Source organism: Syngnathus acus, chromosome 2 (genome assembly GCF_901709675.1).
Source record: "Syngnathus acus chromosome 2, fSynAcu1.2, whole genome shotgun sequence".
NCBI lineage: Eukaryota > Metazoa > Chordata > Actinopteri > Syngnathiformes > Syngnathidae > Syngnathus > Syngnathus acus.
In genome coordinates, this window is record NC_051088.1 from 4,562,541 (window position 1) to 4,580,039 (window position 17,499).

The following is a 17,499-nucleotide window of genomic DNA, read 5'->3' on the forward strand; positions in this document are numbered from 1 at the left end:
CAAATTCCAAAGAAAAAGAAGAGGCAGAAGAAGAAGAAGAAGAAGAAGTCTGGTTGGCTACAAACATTCGTGGTGATGTTCGCTAGCTCGTGACTCCGTTTTCGTTTCGTTGTACAAGGGCTTAAAGTAGCACAAGTGGGAGCTTCCTAAGCCACAAATGTCTCTTTGAGAACTCACAGGGCTGGACGTGTGGGCTTTTGAAGCCTCCTTTAACTGCTCGCCAAGAAAATAGTAGCCGACTTTTGAGCATTAGCTAGCCGCCAAGTTGTTTCTCTCCAATCTGTGAAAACGTGAACAGCATCGACATGAATGTTGACAACGCCAACCAGTCTGTCACCACCGGAATTTCGTCTAACGCCACGACGTCTTTAACTTCAAGCAATTGTACCGCAAATGAGAATGCGGCGGCCAATGTCGGCAGCATCCCTGCGGTCACCAGCAATGGTAATTGATAAAATTCTACGATCATCTGAGAACACCGATGACATTTTTGTTACCTTCGCAAATCGTAAAAATACAATCCTAGATTCTTTTTAGTAATTTTATTACACATTTTACTCAGTAGTATGTATTTCTGCGTCGTATTTTTGACGCAATGTAACCTTGACTCACGAACCGCTTTGCTCACGAATCAGATACAAGTAAACATTGCCTCGGTTCAACATCGTTGCGGTACGCTCAGTTTTGCACTCATCCTCGGTGTGATTGTCATTTACACCATACATCCCTTATCTAGGCGATACCAACTGACTCCCACCACCTCCAGTTGCGATCCGGAACTTTGTCTGCAATACATCCTCAAAATGCAGTAGATTAAAATGCTTCTTTTGTATCTCTGTAAATAAAACACATTCACCTGTCTTACAGCTTCGACTCCAACCCCTATGGTGACATCCTCGTCATCATCTGACTCATCTGTACCCAATGGAGTTTATGTTCCAGGAGGCATCACTAACGGAGACATTAAGCCCGCCGTCTCCACAACCCCACTGGCTGACTTCGTCATGCAGCTGGAAGAGTACACTCCCACGGCAAGTCTCACTTCTCGCCTCCGTGCTGTATAAAGAGGTACAAGCCTATCAAAGTAAACAACAACCTTTTCTGTTTGTTTTGTCAGATTCCTGATGCAGTGACAGGCTACTACCTCAACCGGGCTGGCTTTGAAGCATCTGATCCAAGAATGTATGTGTTTTTGGAAATTGTTAAAAATTCAGTGTGGGACAGTTATACCAAACTGTGTAAGCTTATTATTTATCTTTTTTTTTTTTTTTTAGAATACGTTTGATCTCCCTGGCCTCGCAAAAGTTCATTTCAGACATTGCCAACGACGCGCTGCAGTATTGTAAAATGAAGGGAACTGCGTCAGGAAGCTCAAGGGGCAAGACAAAGGTTTGTTTCGTCATATCCCCATGTACTTCGATGTGCATTAAAAATTAACGTATATGCATATGCCATTGTTTTTATCCTAACAAATTGATGTTCTCATGTTTTGTCATGTTGATTTGTAGGATAAGAAGTACACTCTGACAATGGAGGACCTGGCCCCTGCTCTCGCGGAATATGGCGTCAACGTCAAGAAGCCCTACTACTTTACATAGATGTGTGTTCCTTTTGTATCATCTAGTTTTAATTCTTGGCTAACCTGCTAGTTTGTCAACATGCTCATTTTCAATCACATTGCTTTAGTGCAATTTTGACATGTTTTGAAATCATTGTTTAGTTTTGGGGTTCCACCTTTGACTTTTTTGTTTGTAAATGTACGTTTTATTGTGTAAATAAAACCCAAAAGGTAAATGTGTGCAAGTTATTCCATTGTTCAAAATGGGATTCAGAAGTTGAGCTGAATTGTCCGAACAAGCTGAGTGAGTGTTTACCTCAGTGTATCTTACAGTATAATATCTGAGTGGTGGTTTATAATGTTGATGTTTGTTAATCAGACTTAAATTCGTAATTTTGAGTTTCATTCATCCATCCAGCTAACCAATTTATATCGTGCTTATCATTAGGGTTACTTGAGCCACCGTGGATGGAGCACAAATGGAGAACCATTAACATCTAGAGACAATTTAAAGTCTTCAAGGAACCTAATATGAATGTTTTTGTAGTGTGGCCGGAGGCCAGAATAACCAAAGACAACTCAGGCTACCGTGTGGAGAACATGTAGTGTTACGAAGCAGTGTTTTTTTTTACCCTATCATTTTTTCTAGAGGCCTTCTTCGTGGTTACAGTAAAATGTGCAATTCTGACATACCTTGAGTTGTTACCATACGCCAGAGATGTCCATCTCTGTTTCAAGAGACCCACAGCCATCCACTTGTTGATGTCAAACACACCATCATACCTGAGTCAAGCGACCAGATCACCAGCTAGCTCATAGGATGACTAATAATGATCCCAATCATTTCAATCAAGTGTTTTGGAAGAAGAAGAAATCTTAAAGATCCGGGCTCGCTGCCCTCGAGTACCGGTTTTATACGACCCTGCCTTTTGCGTTTTCGTGCAGTTTGTCCCTAACGGCTTGCAGTAACACGGCTTTCCGGTTTCCGTACGAGTTTCCGGTTGTTCAATTTCGTTTCCGAACGAGTGTCTTCTGTTTTTATTTTCCTCCTAAAACGCATTGAGGTGGGAATAATGTCCGTTCAAGGGACGAACCCCAACAACCCTATTGTGTTTTTTGATGTTACAATCGGAGGACAGGTGAGTTGTTGAAAGACTTTCGTGACGCTTGTGCACGACGTTGTGGAGAAACACACGTGAGGCACACCGGCGGCTGGTGCAGAAAGGAAGTTAACAATTTAAAACAATATATATTTTCAAAATTCAAACGGCCCGATGTTTATTCTTCTTTTCAAAGATAGCATATGTGCCGGCGGAAATTGATCAAATATGGGCACCTTATATCGCTCATATCCTCTCGTGAAGGGATTGGCGATACCACACAGAGGATTTGATACAAAACCATTTTTTGTTGCATTCAACGCGCCAACAGTGCTGCTCTTGTCATAATGAGACCGAGTAAACATGAACACACCACCCATACTTTGTACTTTGCACTGGTTCCTTGTTCACCTCTGCACCAAATTCCTTAACCTCCTACCTTAGCCAGAACTTTTGTCAGGCCAATTTAGTAGCTTAGAGTTATGCACACTGAAGTGTAACGCTCAACACGGAATGAGACTTCTGCTCATTTCCCAATTCACCGTAGTCCCAGCATCCAATCCAGCATTTTACATACTCTGCTCAGTGCTCACAAAACGTTTGAGATCTTGGACTTTTTGGTGAACCCTATAACATTTGTTAAATTTGGCCTTCCAAAAACTTTAATGCAGGTTCAACTGCTGTCATAATGTCAACCGTGCGTTTCAATGGACACATCACAAGATCGGAATAGTCACAGAAAAACATAGAAGTGATCTTCTATATTTGTATGTGCTGTTGCTCCATACATGTTACAGTATCAGTTGTTTGAGGGTTTGGAATTACTATGACATCAAAGCTCAGATCAACCGTATTTAACATCGTTTTGTCAGTATAGACATTTTAATGTTTTTCCTCTCATGGATTGTTTCTAAAGATAACATTTTTGTCCCATGTCCCATCAGCTGTTTACGCAACATTTCCTCTACATTACAGGATGTGGGGCGGATGAAAGTCGAACTTTTTGCTGATGTCGTCCCAAGGACGGCCGAGAATTTTCGGTATGTTGTGATCTTAATCCGAGCATCGTTTTATTGTCTTTTCAGGAATTATTTTCCCCCCCCACCCTTCAGATGAAGTAAATACTAATTAGGGCCTATTTTGCTTTTGTCTGTGAATAACAGAGAGGGGAAAAAAGTGTGTTTAAAAATGACCATTTAACATAGTACAAGGTCTGGCAAAATGATCTGACATATTTGTAGGTTTAATAAAATGCAAATAAATGAAAGAAACAAAAGTTTTATTTTTTATTTTCGAAAAGTACATATAATATCATTTTGTTTTGTTTCGTTTCATTTCATTTTTGAATAATTTTTGAATAATGTTGTTTTGGTCTTACCGCTGCCACATTTTCTAGAGTTCTGGTGGTGCGAGGTCGGTCGGTTGATTTTCGTTTCAATGCTGATCCACTGGCTCTGAAGTTAGTAACCCACAACAAGATCGTGTTTCGAGCAGGTACGGGATCATGTCTACCAAGTCTGAAGCGCAAACGGAATGCTCGTTGTGTTGCAGTTACAGATTCGTTCTCGATAAACGTTTCCACAATGAAAGCGCGATGCTCACCGGTCCAATTCATGTTAGCAACTGAAATGAAACAAAATAACATTATTCGAAAACAAAATGAAACGAAACAAAACAAAGCAAAATGGCATTATATGTACTTTTCGGAAAAATAAAATAAATTGTTTCTTTAATTTATTTGCATTTTATTAAACCTACAAATGTGTCGAGATCATTTTGCCGGACCCTGTCGATTGGAGTGGAAAATGGATGGATAAATGATTGGTATCTGAGCCAATATCGTACGACTCAAATTTTCATCATTTCTTGCAGGCAGTTCTGTACTGGAGAGTTCCGGTAAGGCAAATCTACTATAAATGTTACTGATGTATGAACATACAAGGCTGCTTTTTATGAGATATTAAAATAAATATCTGTCTGACAGGAGGGACGGTGTACCAATTGGTTTCAAGGGCTGTACATTCCACAGGTTTGGATGATACTCTGTATTTGCTGTTTTACTGAACAGAGTTCATTGTCTGTTATAACGTACCCCGTTTGTTGTTCGTTTACAGAGTGATCAAAGACTTTATGATCCAAGGAGGGGACTTTGTCAATGTGAGTAAATGACAGTAGTACAGTAGGCATGAGAAGGAGCTGCATTTATAGGCCACAAAGTGCTACAAGTTGTTTGATCTCTTGGGTTTGTGCTTAAAAAAGCAAAGTAAAAAAAAAAAAATGTATGTATGCGCACCTTCTTGCTGGGCTCCTCTAAAATTGTAAATGGACTGTTTTTTGTGAGTTCGTTATGCGCTGTTTCTTAAAGGGTGACGGCACTGGCATCTGCAGCATCTACAGAGGTCCGTTCGCAGATGAAAACTTTCGACTCAAGCATTCTGCACCCGGTCTTCTATCCATGGTATGTTGAGTTCTCTTAGTTTTAATTGCCCACGCCTCTATGGCGCCCTCAACAAAATAACATGCCTGTTCATTTCTGCCATTAAGATTAGTGATCATTCATACGTTTTGTAGCTTTGGTAGTTTCAATCATTGAACCTCCGGCTACTCTGCAGTTTGATTGAACTCAGGCTCCCCCACCCGTTTTTGACATTTTTACCTTCTGTCACTTATCTTTTTCCTTGTGGCCTGTTCCTGAAGTATTTGACGTACGGAAGTGAGGCATGGGCCCTGAAAACAGAACACGAAGACAAACTAAACAGAGCAGAAATGAGGATGATCAGATGGATGTGTGGTGTGTCAATGAGGGAGGAAAAGACCAGTGCAGAGCTGAGACAGAAGATGGGAGTGGAGGCCATAGTGGATGTGGTGAGGAGAGGCAGACTGCGATGGTACGGACATGTAGTGAGGAAGGACGAGAACGACTGGGTGAAGAAAGTTATGTCGTATAACGTAGAGGGAACAAGACCCAGTGGCCGACCTAAAAAGACCTGGCAGATGACCGTGGCAGCCGACATGAAGGCACTCGGCATCAACCACGAGATGGCCATGGACCGTTCCCGGTGGAAGAAGGCCATATCGAGAACCCAGTCCAACCCAGCGGCGCCTGGAAAGCGGACTTTAAACCGATGATGATGATGCAGTGTTGTTTATAAACATAATACGTGTAATTGTGAGGTGACTGAACTTGTCCGACTTCCACTGCATTGAGGTTTCTCTCACTCATAAATGTGACATGCCGAAGTTTCAGTCCCTAATCTTTATCTTGTTCTCAAAAGCTGTGTTGATTGCAAATCCAAAGCGATGCAACACTGCTATCTACAGTCACATCCGTTAGCCATTACAGTGGTTTTATAAGTGAATTTCACAGACAAGCTTGGTTATACATGTCTGTGACAGGTAATGGTTGGCTTGACCAATGTAGACTAAATGTCGTGAGTGAGTCGAATAATTTAATTGAACTCCAACAAGGTCACAAAAAAGTATTTGCCTATGCCTTAGCAGCTCCGATGCTGACTTTAGGTTTGGACCCGGTTCAACATGTTATCCTCATAAAACTGTTTCAATTGAGATTCTATTTCATTGACAAGCTGAACTTACGGAAGCCTTTTCAAACACCTTTCTTTGTCTGTAATCAGAAAATTTCGTTTTTTTTAAACACAGATGATGGTAAATATAGAATTCTGTTTCTTTTGGCGAGATTAAGATTCTGCTGTAATCATTCATTCTTCTTTTAGGCAAACAGTGGTCCAGGGACAAATGGTTGCCAATTTTTCATAACCTGCACTAAATGTGACTGGTTAGATGGAAAACATGTTGTTTTTGGTGAGTGTGACTCCACAAAAATGAGGAATTTGTATTTATTCACAGTTTGAAAAGATATATTTTTCTGCATGAAAACGTGAGTTTAATATTCTTATCCGTGATTGTTTCAGGTAAAGTTGTGGATGGATTGCTGATCATGAGAAAGATTGAGGTACTATACATTTTAATATAAATTGACTTCACTCAAGTCATGTCTGTAGAGTTAGCAGTGTGACACATTAATTTTTTACTGTTAAATATTTTTAAAAAATCATTCTTTATCCCAACCTCCAACAGAACGTTCCCACAGGACCCAACAACAAGCCTAAGCTCCCGATCCTCGTTGCACAGTGTGGAGAGATGTGAAGAAAAATGATTCTGTACGCATGAGGTTACAGTATGTCCTATTTGTTTACCCTGCATAGTGTTTAGTGTCTAATCTCACTTTGTGTAAAACCCACAGATTCAGCCCAATTTTGTATCGTAAATAGGAAATAAATTGTTTTACTTTAAAAAAAAAAACATTTTGACACTTGCATGTCTGTGTGTGTCTGTGAATAAAATTCCCAATTTGCAATATTAGTGAAAACACCATACACTGTGAGAGAAGGGTGAAAATATGTGTTTAGTTGTTGCATCAGAGCTCACCACAGTGTGCCACCACATTTGCAAGATTCATATGATACAGTTTTAATAATATATTCATGGATGAATTGTCTAGATTGAATTCAAATGCTTTCAAATAGCCTTTCTCTTCATACATTTACACATTTTATTCATATTGTAATACGAACTAAACAGTAACATCATGATGGTATCAGTGAAAGATATTTTGATAGCTATGTATTTCAAAAAGATATTTAAAATATTGCACTTCTAAATGTTGTATGGTAAATTGATTGTCAGGCACCTTTATTTTACTCCAAGGTTTCATTCCTTTTGAATGGCAAGAATGGGGGAAAATGTAATGTTTATACTGCAAGAACATTGTGTTCCCAGTGTTTTATTGAGCCCGTTGCCAGCCGGTCCCACCCCCACGCCTTCCCCCACCAACCCAAATTGAGAGTCTCAAATCGTGATAATGTGAAAAGAAATGGGCTTGGGTGACTGTTTGTGTTTGAAGTGAATTGGTGAGCAATGATCCAGTGATGGTGTTTCACACATTTAAAACCAAGCGGAATGAGCAAGAAATCCTCTGCTGACTTGTCTCCCCCCTTATCCCAGCTATCCATACAAATCCATGCTCGTCCCCCTCCCCCATCCATGCTGGCTGTTCTGCCTTGGACCTCGTTCCGCTGGCACAAAAGATCCCTTTTAGATGGGGACTGTTCTTATGGAGACTGGAGGAAGGATTTTCTTTTCCGTTGTGTTTGTGAGTGTGTGCGTGTGCGCGTGTGTGTGTCGCTAAATAGATTGTGTGGCGGCTTCATGGGGAAGCTTTCTGAGGTCAATACGAAAGCCCATCTTTGTGTGGGAGAACGTGAACAAGGAGCTCTTCACACAGCCAATGCTCATAAACAGTGTCAGTGGAGCATTAACATTACAATGGCCGGGGGCTGCAGAGGGCTTGTCTCACGCCCAGTCTGAGTCTGTCTGCTTGCTATGTGTACTGAACTTCCACTTTTGGATTCCCTGCCGATGATTCCTCCGAGTGATTTGGGTAGGCCAATTTTAAGTGGCTGGTAATACTGTATACGTCTTCTGTATCATTTTTAAGATTAGGGATCATGAAATTGATTACCGTATTTTTCGGACTAAAAGTCGCTCCGGAATATAGGTCGCATTAGCCATAAAATGCACAATAACGTGAAAAAAAACATATATAAGTCGCTCCGGAGTATAAGTCGCATTTTGGGGGACATTTATTCGACAAAATTCAACACCAAGAACAGACATGAACGAGCAACAACAGGCTAAACGATAGGTAAGCTAACGTGACATAAACACAAACGAAGAGCTGAGAACGGGCCTGACGTAACATTCAGAATTATTCAAATAACTCAGTGGTTCCCAAACTTTTGCAGACTGGCGCCCCCTTTGGCTCCCCAGTGAATTCCTAGCGCCCCCCCCCAAGGCATTTATATAAATAAATAATACATTTATATAAATAAATAAATAATACATTTATAATATCATTACCATTACGTTGAATTAGTGGGAGCACTGAGTTTGTTTCTCAGAAACGAGCCGGTCCCATCTAGACGTAATCGGAGACAATGACACCCGAAGTGATTTAAGGTTTGTCTTTTATTGCAGGATGCTTGGTCTCCATGTGTTGAAGCAGTTTTGAATGCTTCACTGCCTGGTTAGTTAGCCTGTCGCCACATATTAGCTTTGCGGGCTCGACTGGGGAAACATGTCACGTGACCGGGACGAGTGTCTTGACCTGAATTAATTGATCGTCGATAAAAAAAAAAAATTCTGTGCGGCTTGGCGGCCCGGTACCAAGTGACCCACGGACCGGTACCGGTCCACGGCCCGGTGGTTGGGGACCACTGCCCTAACCAGCTCAACACAACACAACACAGCGCGTTCTGGCGAGTCCCCAATTTCATGTTGACTTGAACTCAAGATGATGTTGACCGCCAGAATGCGGTTTTTATTATAAGATAAAATTCTGAACATTACAAGCTTGAAATTACAAACCTGAGCTTTTGCTTTTGTAGTCTATGCTGTCGGATCTGACTGGGCCAGAGCGGCGTGTTGTGTACAAATCGACTGCCGCCCCCCTACCGCCCCCCTACCGCCCCTTTCTTCCTCACCGCCCCCCCAGATCTTTCCACCGCCCCCAGGGGGGCGGTACCGCCCACTTTGGGAACCACTGAAATAACTATTACATAAATAACACGTTTATAAAACCATCTGTGTCACTCCAATTCATTAAATCCATCGATCGTCCTTTATGTCAACAATGCGTGCGCGGCGCTTGCACTTCAAAATATTCCACAGGTCCATATAACGATATATAAATTATATATCAAATAACTATTATATAAGCAATAATATTACCAAACCATCTGTGTCACTCCAAATCATTAAATCCATCGATCAAATTCCTTGTCCTTTGTCAACAACGCCGCGCGTGCGCCCTGACGTCAGCCTCGTCGTTATTCCACAGATCTAGTATATAACTATATTGTAGCGTTAACAAAGTACAAGGAAAGACGTGGGTTTGGTAAACGGCTCTTTATTTAACAAAACAAGAGTTCAACGAGCCACCAACTACTGAACTGTAACAATAAAACCATATACAAGTTGCTAAACGAAATAAAATATATCAAATAACTATAACATAAATAGTTCACCGCAACACGGCCCCAAGCACCGGCGACGACTTCCAGGCGTGTGGTGGCGTGGACTTCCATCCCCGGAGGTGGCCCTTCCAGCCACGGAGTGTCCGACCCCCATCCACCGTCCCCGGACAGCCACCTGGCTGAGCACCGGCCCCCGACTTCCATCCACGGAGGTGAAAGAGAGCTCCGTAGAGTAGGACCGGGCGTGCGTAAAAGCCGTGTCCGAGCCCCATCCACCGTCCCCGGACAGCCACCCGGCCGAGCGCCGGCCCCCGACTTCCATCCACGGAAGTGAAAGAGAGCTCCGTAGAGTAGGACCGGGCATGCGTAAAAGCCATAATAGTTTTTCAAACCTTCTGTGTCACTCCAAATCATTAAATCCTTCAAACTCTTCATCCTCCGTGTCACTTACAAACAAAGCCGCCAATGATGCCGGTAGTACGTGGGGCCCTTCGTCATCCCGTTTATCGCGGTTTCACTTTGTTTTTTTTAAATTTTGAAAATTTAAAAAATAGGTCGCATTAGCCATAAAATGCACAATAACGTGAAAAAATTCACATATAAGTCGCTCCTCAATATAAGTCGCCCCCCCCACCCAAACTATGAAAAAAATCGCGATTTATAGTCCGAAAATTACGGTAATTTCCATACTGTGGGCTGTGATATGATGGAATGCAATGTATACACATTTTTTAAAAATGCAAACATTTTCATCATGTTCAATCGAAAAACTGCCTTGTTGGCTTCCTTCCTTCCTACACAAATACTATTCCAGTACCAGTGGGTAAAATATTATTTACTTCAACCTCAATACAAACATTTCAAATGTTTGACACACAAACTGGCCTTTATGGCAGCAATTAACAACAAATATATGCCACATTGTTTAACCGCTGTTGTATTAACCCACTAGAATCTATTTGTTAACGTTTGGTTTTCCTATGCATAATGTAGTTTATGACTTGTTCTCGAATAATTTAAACATTACGCGAACGTCAACGTGTTCCAAAAATGTCAGTTTGTACGTCTGTCTTTGACGTCACTATGGGGCGCTGTGGGTTGACAGGTAGTTTCTTCTCCAGCCAATCATAGTTTCACAAACGCCTCCCTTCCTTTTTTGACAGTTCCCGTAGCCAATCGGAGTGCGCGCATTTATTCGTTACAGATCCAAGCCAATCAAATCACGTCTGGGCGGTGCTCTGGCCAGGAACTTTCCCCAGCACAGTTTACAATCTGCCCAGTTCGATCGGCAACGGGAGCGGGAAGAAGAAAGCTGAGAGCCCGAAGGCAGTAGCCCCCCACCACCGCCGGCCCAGGTTACCATCTTGCACCGGGAGAGACAACAGAGAGCCGCCGCCGGCAGAAGCCATTACCAACAGTAGTAACCATGAGCAGCGAGGGCGAAGTACAGCAACAACAGCCGCAGCAGCCTGCTGTCGACGTGGAGAGTCCATCCAGCCCGGTAGTCGCAGCTTCCGCGGGGGATAAGAAGGTCATCGGTAAGATTACGTACAGAAATGAGCGCATTTAGCCACGGTGTCTGGGTAGCCTCCAAATCGCAGGTGAATTTCTAACAGCACCTAAAAACGTGAATAAATTACATTCATGGTAGAAATTGCGAATCAGTGCCGGTGATAGAAGTGTGCTAGCATGTGAGTAGAAGTTTGAAATGGCAATAGGAGTTAAATCATTGCACGATTTAAACAATCCTTGTCACATTTTAGTTTGATTCAAATTCTTTTTTTTTTTTCCGGAGGGGGGAGAGTTTAATTTTTCGAATATGCGGTAACCAGGTAGTCCTTGGTACAGTTGGCCTTCTAACGGCCGTCCACTCGTGCCACGTTACTGGCCGGCCGTTACAAATCAACCGCTCCTTTTCTTACTGTCATTTTGAATAGGCTCCACGTTGCAATAATTTATCAGCCGTAACAATAAGCCGTACTGTAACCGGCCGTGACCGTCGCCAACGCAGATGAGCTAATGCTAACTGATTTGGCGTCCCTTTGTTCGCAGTAAAGCCTCCGGTTCCCGTGCCGGTCGCTTTCCCCCATAAACCGGTTTCGGGGCTTATCTAAAATCAAAGCACGACAGGATTGACGGGCGTTCAGTTCACTACAATACGCGACACAATCTAGAATTAAGATCGAATTCCACTGCCATTTGCGGCCTTCGTCAGAGAAATCCACTCTTTGCTGACTAGCAAGCTAGCGTTAGCTTAGCTAGGCTATTTTCACGGTTGAAGGGGACGCCCAAAATGTCGGCCGAAGCCTTATTCCACTTGTTGCCTTTTCTGTTCGCCGGCGACTCGTACCAGTCGGATCGGTTGTTTTAGATGTGTTCGTATAGTTTGCCGTCACGTAAGATGCGTTGGTCGGAGGTTTTTGGCCCCGTTTCAACCACATGGTTGTGAGGCATTAGGCTAGTCAGCTATGCTAACATGTCACCGCGCGACATCACCACGTGCAATGCGCGCTGTGGCTTAAAAGTGGGCCACTACATTGTAAAGGTATATAATCTGCACAATTTAAGTTAGATAGGGACACTTTACACGCACAAACCGCAAGATACATATTTATTCCGAGTACAATTTGCAGTAGTTCTCAAATGTTGTCTAACTGGGACCCGCATTGTCCCGCTGAAGCCAAGTCATGACCCACTTTACATGTTCCAAGTGCGTATCAGAGAACCGTATTTAGAACATGATGGACTTGATTTCATGAATAAAAAATAACTACATTATTGTAAAATTAACTGCGACAATTTCATTCAGCCAATCCACATTTCAATTATATTTTGGTCATTTATTGACGTATGCCTGTCAAAATCGCCCAAGTTAAGGCAAGTCCAACTTGACATGCGAGATAAATATTTCACGTCCTCGGTTTACTACATAGTTCAGGTCTAACAACGTAACCAGAATTGACTTGAGCGCACATTGTGTTCTGTATTTTGCAACTAGCCTAAATACAGCAATAACGTCATATGGTAAATAAAAAATATATTATTGTAAAATACTTGATGGCTACAAATATAGTAACAGTAAGTGCTAATTCTATTTTGTGCCACATTACCATATTTTAAGCTTTTCCACACTTTGAATGTGCGGGCTGTCGTAGTTCATAGTATTGGGGGGGGGCATTTTTTTAAACGATATATTTTAAATAAAATGTTTTTTTATTGTTTTAAATGTTGTCATTAACAGAATCTATTTAGAAAGTATTTGTAGTCACTCAGGATGCTTTTGTGTGCCATTCATAACCTTAAACATTCTCTGTCAATTTTATTTTACAACCTGTCTGTGCCCCACCCATAATGGACCCTCGACCCACTTATGCATGCAAACCACCCAGTGGAGAATCACTAATGTAGAAGTCCGTGGTACTGCTAGTTTTACTCGCATTAACAATTTAATAGTCTTAAGTAACTTGTAATTGTAATAAATTAGGCTAAGTCTAGAAGATGATGTAAAAGGCCATAGGAGGGCCATGCTGGTCCGGATTGTATCTAGTGCAGCTTGTCGAGTGCAGCTGGCACAGGGCACCCCTGAGGTCTAAAAAGAGTGTGGCAGTTGGCAGTTAAATATAACTTCTAGGCAAGCATGGTGAAGTTATTTGATGCCATTGCTGTCTCCCCTCAGTTAAGGCCTTGGGTGGGTGTGATTAACATGTAAAATGTGGGTTGCAAAACTGTTTGGTTCCTATGTAACAATTTTCATTATGACCAAGCCACTACTACTGGACCGCTGCATCACTTCTCCCTATCCACCCCATGACCATTTCTTTGCATTGTATGATGTTTTGCTGCAACCATTTGGTGTAACATGTCATTGTTTATGCTCATACAAGAGAAATCTACAAGCATTTTTGCCAGTATTAAAGTTAAAGCTGGTTGTTGATGAGATATTTCTGCAAGTTAAGGCCGGTTTCATTTCATTTCCTCTCACTAAGTGGTGGCAGCCAAAAAGCAAAGATTATGATCATAACAACAGAAATGGGCATAATAATGACTTGGGAACAATTTAAGATACAAATAGCCTTTTAGAACAGGAAGTAGTGAAAGTTTATAACGGTGCAATGTTGTCTCACTTGGCAGCCACAAAAGTCCTGGGTACAGTGAAATGGTTCAACGTCAGGAACGGATATGGTTTCATCAATAGGTAAGTGGACCCCGGTCTCGCCCTCCTCCCCACCTGTTCCTCTTAAGAGAACCTTTAAGTGTGTTTGAAGGGACATGCGCAATCCTATTATAGCTCTGATTTGCCTGCAGTTTGTCTGCTGCTCACCGTGGTGTTCGTGGACCACTTAATTAATCCTCACACTTTAGCAGCAATCTGTTCACTGGCTGACTGACTGGTTCGGTCTGCATTGTGTCACTAACAAGATGTGATCTTTGCCCAGGAACGACACGAAAGAGGACGTTTTTGTACACCAGGTAAGTTTAAGGAACTTATTTTTTTGTGATAAATACATTTGAACATATCACTAGAACAGGCAATTTGACCCCAGGTCGTTCTAATTTAAAAAAAAGTTTTCAATTGAGAATTTATTTAATAATAAAAGAAAGTCCAGGCTCAAATTATCACCAACATACATCTGACACTGACAATATTTATAACAATAATAACAATACTGCCTTGTGAGTTTGAAAACAAAGTCATGTTTATATTTATATATATTTGCTTGTACGAGCACTATAAAATACAACAAAACAATGAGGGGTTTGCATGTTGTTCAAAATAACATTCATTTGTTAACAATTTCCTTGTCTTGCAAGTTAATGTTGACTTAACCACAGTGAAATATGAAACAAACAAGCCTGGCTAACAAGTGGAAATGCATAACCAGTACATGTCATACTGCTTTGAATGGGAGCACGCTTACTTTGCGTGAAGTTCTTATCAGTCCCTAGTTAAGGTCCTATGCTGTCCTTATCAAATAGTGGGGCAGGCGCAAAGCTGGTGGATGTGATTCACATAGATTTTGATGTTTGACTAAGATCCCAAATAGCAAATGCCAAATTGTACAAACACTCCAACAGATTGCATGCATGGTTGGTAACAGGTGTAAACATACTGTGTTTGAAACAGGGCTTTGGATGGGTCCAATTGTTTTCATCCTAAAAAAAAACAAAAGAGCATCACAAGTACAAAATGCAATTTGAAGTCATGTAATTAAAAGTGTTGGTGGAAGAGACACTTTAACACCTTAACGAGTTACAGAAAATAACTTATTTATTTTGATAATTTGGGGGTAGCACCCACAAGCCATCTTTTGTTGAATCCGACTTGTCCTGAGTGCATGTCCATCCCGTATGTTATGGCATGGAAAAACCTGGGACCGCACACCTCCAGCAACAATTGCCACAGTGCAAAGTAATGACTCAGATTTGTTTGCATTGTTGTAATCTGATTTCTGATTTACCAATTTATGTTTACACCACACTTGTTTGGAAGAATATTTGTGACGTGATTGCTTAAATGACTGCAAGGTGATGTTAGCAACTAATTGAAGTAGTTGATCTCTTTTATAGTCATTCTTTTATTTGCTTTAATGTTAGTGTAGAAATACATTGGACCTTGAAAGAAAAATCACATTGATAATATTGCCATTATATTATTTTTCCAATTATTTCAGTCCTACACATTTGTCAAGGTAATCCTTAGATATGCATCTCTTCATTTTACTCTTAATTGTAAATTTCAGACAGCCATCAAAAAGAACAACCCGAGAAAATACCTTCGCAGTGTTGGTGATGGAGAAACTGTGGAGTTTGATGTAGTCGAGGGAGAGAAGGTGAGTGTGTCATTACGATCATCTGCTTTGCGCCAAAACTTGTGCCTGTTTCTTAACGTGTGATTCCATGGGCAACAGGGGGCAGAGGCGGCGAACGTCACCGGCCCAGGGGGCACCGCGGTCCAGGGAAGCAAGTACGCCGCTGACAGGAACCGCTTCAGACGCTACCCCCGAAGGAGGGGTCCACCCCGCAGCGGAGAATATCCAGAGAACTACCAGAGTGACGGAGAGGGCGAGCCGGGAGCCGGAGGCCGCGAAGGCAAAGGCAGCCGGGAAGGTGGAGAGAGCGCCCCTGAGGGAGACTCGCAGCAACAGCCGCGTAGACCCGCCTATCCTGGCAGACGGCGCTACCCTCCATACTTTGTACGTAGACGCTTTGGTGCAGCCCCCGTACACCGCCGCACCACGTGGAGAGAAGATGACTGAGGTCTGCTGTCACATAGCTATGATCCTGTAGCGGGCGCTCAGTTTCTCATGACCCAGTTCGGACTTGTTCTTAGTAAAAACACTCTTGTGGTTGTGAACCAAAATAAATATTGGTGAATCAGGGGGTTTGACCTAAATAAACACTCCCATATCACAGCTTCAGCCTTAAACCTTCAAGTTGGACATCAAGCGTCGATCACACCTCACACCTTGATAAGTGTCACCTTGCATTCGATCAATCTCGGTTCATTTGTTTTCAGGCCGGTGAGGGCGATGAGAACCAGGGGGGTCCAGACCAGGGAAACAAACCCGCCAGGCAGAACTACTACAGAGGCTTCCGGCCAAGGTAAACAGTTTGCAGCTGATAGTGGCCAAGCAGCATGTGATGTCGCAGTAGTAAACTGAACAGGCGCGTGCAACACAGTCTTTGTTTCTGCGGAACCCATGAGACTCACTTAAGAGTCACGGGACAGCTGTGAACCCCAACATATTTGCTGTTTGCAAGTTACAAATTTCCCTATTCACGTTTAATAGAAAAGTAGTAATTGGTGTTAGTGAAGTATCCTAAAGTGATACATCTTGACTGAGAGATAAAAGGCCCAAATCTCATTCATAGCAGGGGTCCACCCCGTCCCAGACCGGTGCGGGACGGTGAGGAGGACAAGGAGAATCAGGGCGGAGAAGCGGGTCCCAACCAGCAGCCCCGCCAGCGGCGCTACCGGCGCAATGTCAACTACCGCCGCCGACCACGCCCACCGACCGGCGGAAAACCCGGCCAGGACACCAAGGAGGCCAAGGCGGAAGGCGATGCCCCCGTAGAGAAAACGGCCGCTCCCGAGGCCCAGCAGGGTGGGGCTGAGTAGGGAGCAACCTGCCCACCGGCACCTACCATCTTTTACCATCGTCCGGGTGAGTGTTTTGAATTTGCAAGTCATTGATGGCATGATGCCGATGAGCAGAGCACTAAATTGCAACTTTCCCTCTCCCCGCAGTTTTTTTGTCAACAAGAAACATCCAACAAGATCAGAGCAATAAAGATTTGACTTGATGACCGTCACAAGCTTGCACCATGCATTTGAACAGATTACCACTGATTGCCTGCAGGTTCTATGCAGACTCGTTTTTTTCCTCTTTACGTGACAGCTACAACACATTTTGGGGAAACAGCACGTTTTTCTAAATCTGTCCTAAGTTTTTACACCAAATGGTTTTTTCAAGAAAAAAAAATACGAATGAGTGAAATTTGATATTTGGTCAGTTTGACATTTTTAAATAACTTTTTATCTATTCAAACATTTTAAAGTGCAAGCTCAAATAAAAGTTCAAAAACCAGGGACAAAGGAGTGATTGTTTTATTTATTGGATGCAGGCAACCAAAAGCTAGGTTTCACAAATGTATGCAAGGCTGATCACTAAAGGCTGCTCGAGTTCATTTGTAAGTGAATAATATGACACTATTTCATGTGCATCACATGACATTACACAGTATTCAGCTATATCCAACAGAACAAACGTATGTGCTCAAGGCC

At 42.4% G+C, this 17,499-nt stretch overlaps 3 protein-coding genes across 4 annotated transcripts; all 3 read left to right on the forward strand.

The window, feature by feature from the left end:
* Nucleotides 1-16: 16 nt before the first annotated feature.
* On the forward strand, nucleotides 17-1,794 carry taf10 (TAF10 RNA polymerase II, TATA box binding protein (TBP)-associated factor). The gene is made up of 5 exons (XM_037276600.1): nucleotides 17-444; nucleotides 868-1,031; nucleotides 1,118-1,182; nucleotides 1,275-1,389; nucleotides 1,509-1,794. Exons 1-5 carry the CDS (start codon nucleotides 306-308, stop codon nucleotides 1,596-1,598), a joined length of 573 nt encoding a protein of 190 aa, XP_037132495.1. The 5' UTR covers nucleotides 17-305; the 3' UTR covers nucleotides 1,599-1,794.
* Nucleotides 1,795-2,518: 724 nt separating this feature from the next.
* ppih (peptidylprolyl isomerase H (cyclophilin H)) lies at nucleotides 2,519-7,441 on the forward strand. Its single transcript, XM_037273840.1, has 9 exons — nucleotides 2,519-2,697; nucleotides 3,634-3,698; nucleotides 4,531-4,554; nucleotides 4,643-4,687; nucleotides 4,773-4,815; nucleotides 5,024-5,116; nucleotides 6,393-6,480; nucleotides 6,591-6,631; nucleotides 6,757-7,441. Exons 1-9 carry the CDS (start codon nucleotides 2,632-2,634, stop codon nucleotides 6,823-6,825), a joined length of 534 nt encoding a protein of 177 aa, XP_037129735.1. The 5' UTR covers nucleotides 2,519-2,631; the 3' UTR covers nucleotides 6,826-7,441.
* A 3,522-nt stretch (nucleotides 7,442-10,963) lies between these two features.
* On the forward strand, nucleotides 10,964-17,306 carry ybx1 (Y box binding protein 1). 2 transcript variants are annotated; one of them, XM_037273819.1, is made up of 8 exons: nucleotides 10,964-11,251; nucleotides 13,845-13,908; nucleotides 14,150-14,183; nucleotides 15,455-15,544; nucleotides 15,623-15,907; nucleotides 16,231-16,316; nucleotides 16,587-16,879; nucleotides 16,963-17,306. In XM_037273819.1, exons 1-7 carry the CDS (start codon nucleotides 11,140-11,142, stop codon nucleotides 16,831-16,833), a joined length of 918 nt encoding a protein of 305 aa, XP_037129714.1. In that variant the 5' UTR covers nucleotides 10,964-11,139; the 3' UTR covers nucleotides 16,834-16,879; nucleotides 16,963-17,306. The 2 variants fall into 2 exon arrangements, with proteins under 2 accessions (XP_037129714.1, XP_037129723.1); XM_037273828.1 differs by having other exon boundaries at nucleotides 16,590-16,879.
* Nucleotides 17,307-17,499: the final 193 nt, after the last annotated feature.

Coding starts and splice junctions, on each gene's coding strand:
- ybx1 (XM_037273819.1), top strand. CDS start 11,140: ATGAGCAGCGAGGGCGAAGTACAGCAACAACAGCCGCAGCAGCCTGCT. Junction 14,184..15,454: donor AGGACGTTTTTGTACACCAG/GTAAGTTTAAGG, acceptor TGTAAATTTCAG/ACAGCCATCAAAAAGAACAA. Junction 15,908..16,230: donor GGCGCTACCCTCCATACTTT/GTACGTAGACGC, acceptor ATTTGTTTTCAG/GCCGGTGAGGGCGATGAGAA.
- ppih (XM_037273840.1), top strand. CDS start 2,632: ATGTCCGTTCAAGGGACGAACCCCAACAACCCTATTGTGTTTTTTGAT. Junction 2,698..3,633: donor ATGTTACAATCGGAGGACAG/GTGAGTTGTTGA, acceptor TCTACATTACAG/GATGTGGGGCGGATGAAAGT. Junction 6,481..6,590: donor TGGAAAACATGTTGTTTTTG/GTGAGTGTGACT, acceptor TGATTGTTTCAG/GTAAAGTTGTGGATGGATTG.
- taf10 (XM_037276600.1), top strand. CDS start 306: ATGAATGTTGACAACGCCAACCAGTCTGTCACCACCGGAATTTCGTCT. Junction 445..867: donor CCCTGCGGTCACCAGCAATG/GTAATTGATAAA, acceptor CCTGTCTTACAG/CTTCGACTCCAACCCCTATG. Junction 1,390..1,508: donor GCTCAAGGGGCAAGACAAAG/GTTTGTTTCGTC, acceptor GTTGATTTGTAG/GATAAGAAGTACACTCTGAC.